Source organism: Rutidosis leptorrhynchoides, chromosome 4 (assembly GCF_046630445.1).
Source record: "Rutidosis leptorrhynchoides isolate AG116_Rl617_1_P2 chromosome 4, CSIRO_AGI_Rlap_v1, whole genome shotgun sequence".
In the NCBI taxonomy this organism is placed as follows: domain Eukaryota; kingdom Viridiplantae; phylum Streptophyta; class Magnoliopsida; order Asterales; family Asteraceae; genus Rutidosis; species Rutidosis leptorrhynchoides.
Window position 1 is genome coordinate 636,167,754 of NC_092336.1, and position 4,819 is coordinate 636,172,572.

Below are 4,819 nucleotides of genomic sequence, written 5' to 3' on the forward strand. Positions count from 1 at the left end.
AACATCTAGCATGAAATATCTCACAAAATTACTAACTAATGGAGCCTATATGGAAGCACCATATTCACGTGAACTTGCATACTCACAAACACATTCACTTTGCAATTTTCTTGAATCAAATTACTCTCTCTCAAGTGTTCTTCCATTTTTCTAAGTGTTATTCATCATCTTCATCATAATCTAGCTCAATCTAGTTCATAAATCCATACATAAACCAAGTTATAAAACAACTACTCAAGAACACACCAACAACACTTCCAAGTTTGCTAGCTTACTTCCAATCTTGCAAATCCACTTTGAGTGATCATCCAACCTCAAGAAATCTTTCTTATTTACAGTGAGACATCTTTATAATATAAGGTAATACTCATATTCAAACTTTGATTCAATTTCTATAACTTTAACAATATTATTTAGAGTGGAAATCTTACTTGAACTTGTTTTCGTATCATGATTTTGCTTCAAGAACTTTCAAGCCATCCAAGGATCCTTTGAAGCTAGATCTATTTTTCTCATTTTCAGTAGGTTTATCCACAAAACCTGAGGTAGTAATGATGTTCATAACATCATTCGATTCATATATATAAAACTACCTTATTTGAAGGTTTAAACTTGAAATCACTAGAACATAGTTTAGTTAATTCTAAACTTGTTCGCAAACAAAAGTTAATCCTTCTAACTTGACTTTTAAAATCAACTAAACACATGTTCTATATCTATATGATATGCTAACTTAATGATTTAAAACATGAAAATACGAAAAACACCGTAAAACCGGATATACGCCGTCGTAGTAACACCGCGGGCTGTTTTGGGTTAGTTAATTAAAAACTATGATAAACTTTGATTTAAAAGTTGTTCTTCTGGGAAAATAATTTTTCTTATGAACATGAAACTATATCCAAAAATCATGGTTAAACTCAAAGTGGAAGTATGTTTTCCAAAATGGTCATCTAGACGTCGTTCTTTCGACTGAAATGACTACCTTTACAAAAACGACTTGTAACCTGTATTTCTGAATATAAACTTATACTTTTTCTGTTTAAATTCATAAACTTAAGTTCAATATGAAACCATAGCAACTTGAATCACTCAAAACGGATTTAAAACGAAGAAGTTATGGGTAAAACAAGATTGGATAATTTTGCTTGTTGTAGCTACGTGAAATTTGTAACAAATCTATACAAATCATATCCTAGCTAACTTATATTGTATTATACATGTATTCTAATATATTATGTAATCTTGGGATACCATAGACACGTATGCAAATGTTTTGACATATCATATCGACCCATGTATATATATTATTTGGAACAACCATAGACACTCTATATGCAGTAATGTTTGAGTTAGCTATACAGGGTTGAGGTTGATTCCAAAATTATATATACTTTGAGTTGTGATCTAGCCTGAGACGTGTATACACTGGGTCGTGGATTGATTCAAGATAATATATATCGATTTATTTCTGTAAATCTAACTGTAGACAACTAGTTGTAGGTTACTAACGAGGACAGCTGACTTAATAAACTTAAAACATTAAAACGTATTAAAAATGTTGCAAATATATTTTAAACATACTTTGATATATATGTACATATTTGTTATAGGTTCGTGAATCGACCCGTGGCCAAGTCTTATTTTCCGACGAAGTGAAAATCTGTGAAAGTGAGTTATAGTCCCATTTTTACTATCTAATATTTTTGGGATGAGAATACATGCAGTTTTTAAAATGATTTACAAAACAGACACAAGTATTGAAACTACATTCTATGTTGAATCGTTATACCGGATATCGCCCTTGTTGAACTTGGTAGCCTAAGAATTGGTGTTTATTATAATTGCCACCAATTGATGCGCATCCTAAAGATAGATCTATGGGCTTTGACACGCCCCAGTCAGAGAATTTGAACTGCTTTAGTACTTCGATTTTATATATGGGGATATTCTAGATGATTTGTTAATGTCGGTTACCAGGTGTTCAAGCATATGAATGATTTTTATGCAGATTGCATGTTATTGAAAGATGAAATCTTATGGTCTATTATTACAATTTGATATATAGGTTAAACCTATAACTCACCAACATTTTTGTTGACGTTTAAAGCATGTTTATTCTCAGGTGATTATTAAGAGCTTCCGCTGTTGCATGCTAATTTATGGACAAGATTTGGTGTCAGCATGCTTGTATAATATTGTTTAAAACTGCATTCGAGATTTACTTTGTTGTAACATATTAATATTGTAAACCAATATGTATTGGTAGTGTGTAAGTGTGATATTTTTAGATTATCATTTCTGGATAATCTAGGTGGTGTCCTTTTTAACCTTGTCGATAAAATAAAGGTTATGGTTTGTTTTAAAAACAAATGCAGTCTTTGAAAAACGTCTCATATAGAGGTCAAAACCTAGCAACGAAATCAATTAATATGGAACGTTTATAATCAATATGAACGGGACATTTCAGTTGGTATCAGAGCGTTGGTCTTAGAGAACCAGAAAATTGCATTAGTGTGTCTTACCAAGTTTGTTAGGATGCATTAATGAGTCTTGAATTCGATCGTGTTTTCTTTAAAAACGATTGCTTAACACTTTTTTGTTGGAAACTATATATTATTAACATGTAAATATTATGTGATACATTAATCTCTTAACGTGTTTGATATTGTGTGATAGATGTCTACCTCTAGTACAAATCCCATCGACTCACCTAATAATAATGAAGAGTCGAATATATTTTGGGAAGATTCACAAATTCCCGAGGAAGAACCTGAAGAGGAAGAACCGGAAGAGGAGGAACCGGAAGAGGAGGAACCGGGAGAAGAGGAACCGGAAGAAGAAGAGGTTTCGGAGAATGAAATATTAATACCTACAGTAAAACGATTGAATAAAAGAAGATCCTTAACCAATGGTCCAAAATTAAAAATGGTCAATGGTGTTTCCGCCGAGGAAGCAAAATATTGGGAAGATTACCAATTTTCCGATGAATCGGATCCCGATGAGGATTCCGTTTTAATTAGATCCTAATGTTTATCAAAGAATTTCATTTTAAAGCGATCGGGGCCAGGGGCTTTAGGGTTTTCACATCCATTTAGTGTGTCCCAGATTTCTTTTTCAGTAAATTGGGATTCGAGAAGAAGGTTGTCGGATTGTGAAATGTATTCGAGATGGGAAGCGTTATCAAAGGAGCATTGATTTTTGAATTTTTTAGATTTAAAAATGGAATTAAAATATGTGAATGCTTCTTGTTTTATTGTGTTTGGATCTTCGGTCCTATTCCATTTTTTGTGACACCACAGATATTATTTTTGTTGATTCTACGTTTAATATAGTTATGGAAATATTTGGAGTTTTCGTCGCCTTCAAGGGCCCATTTTATGCGCGATTTTTGTTTAAGCATTTTTGATTTCATTTTTTCTTTTTCGTTATGTAACATTTTCTCTTCGATCCATTTACGTTGTTTAGTTTCATTTGGTGTTCTGTTATTGGCTGTTTCTTCCCATTTACTTGCGGCCCTAAGGTGATTAGCAATTTGAGAGTCGATATTGTCCAGTTGGAAGCTATATCTTTTTAGTTCCATTTTTACGTTTTTTAATTTGTTACGGAAGATACAATCAGGGTGGTTGCCATTAACAGGGATTTTCCATGCCGTTTTAGTTACGTTGTCGATGTCTTTTAGTTCTAGCCACGTGTTAAAACCCGTATGGGTTTGGGACCAAAATCGGTGAAGGAGTTTTTTAAGATTATAGGACAGTGGTCAGAGAGTTCACGATCTAGTGTTTTTATGTTATATTGGGCCATATTTTTTAGGATACCTTCCGAGACCAAAAACCGATCAATTTTGCTAAATTGCATTCTTTTTTTGCATATTCGAGTGTAGTTTTTGCCACCTAAAGGTATGTCAAGTAGACCATTGTTATTTATGAAGTTGTTGAAGATATCTGCCCAAACTTGATTAAAATCACAATTCATTCTTTCGTTTTTATTTCTGACTTCGTTAAAGTCACCGAAAATGAAGAACGGAATGTCAAGTGAGTTAGTAAGTGAGGAAAGTTCGTTCCACATTTTTAACTTGTTTGGGTTGGAATGTGGTCCGTAAACATTGATGATAGCAATATCTGAATTATATCCCGCCCAAGTGCCTTTTATTGCTAAAAAGAATTCACCCGCAATGGCTATGTCGAAATTGAACGAGTTGGTATCCCAAATTATCATGATTCCACCCGATGCTCCTATCGAGTCTTTTTGTATAAACTTGAATACGGAGTTTCCCCAAAATGATTCGATTACATTATCTTGAGTTTGGCCGCATTTAGTTTCTTGTAGGCCAAGGATGGTAGGTTTTTCCTTGTTACAAATTCGTTTTAACCATTTTATTTTACTTTCTTGCCCAATACCACGAACGTTTAATGAGATCGTACACATTGAGAGGTCTTATTGAACGAGTGATTTATTGAGGGTAGTTAGTTTTTGTTCCACCGGATGCCAAGACTTAGGCCGAGTTCATTTGTTCTAAGGCTAGTTTCTAGAGTTGTTTCTGAGTTTTTTTTATTGGTTTACACGGAGTCGGATGTTTTCTTTGTATTGATAGAACCCGAAGATGAGGTCATTTTACCTCTTTTTGATAATTGAGATAATCGCATCTTTTGTACGCATCGTGCTATTAGTTTAGGTTGAGGGAATTTTAGCTTGGAATTTTTATGTGTATCGTTTTTAGGATTGATGGTGTGAGTAGATGATTTGGGTTTTAGGAGGCCCTCTTTAATAGTTCTTTTAAATGATAGATCGTGTGTTCTAGGTTTAGGTATTTGTTCTT

The 4,819-nt window shown here is 33.4% G+C and overlaps 1 protein-coding gene across 1 annotated transcript; it reads right to left on the reverse strand.

Moving 5' to 3' along the window:
• Positions 1 to 3,253: 3,253 nt before the first annotated feature.
• Positions 3,254 to 4,428, reverse strand: LOC139843143 (uncharacterized). Its single transcript, XM_071833214.1, has 2 exons — positions 3,819 to 4,428; positions 3,254 to 3,684 (listed from the first exon to the last, which is right to left on the reverse strand). The coding sequence occupies exons 1-2, from the start codon at positions 4,426 to 4,428 to the stop codon at positions 3,254 to 3,256; spliced, it is 1,041 nt and encodes a 346-aa protein (XP_071689315.1).
• Positions 4,429 to 4,819: the final 391 nt, after the last annotated feature.

Coding starts and splice junctions, on each gene's coding strand:
- LOC139843143 (XM_071833214.1), bottom strand. CDS start 4,428: ATGTGTACGATCTCATTAAACGTTCGTGGTATTGGGCAAGAAAGTAAA. Junction 3,685..3,818: donor TCGGTTTTTGGTCTCGGAAG/GTATCCTAAAAA, acceptor ACACGTGGCTAG/AACTAAAAGACATCGACAAC.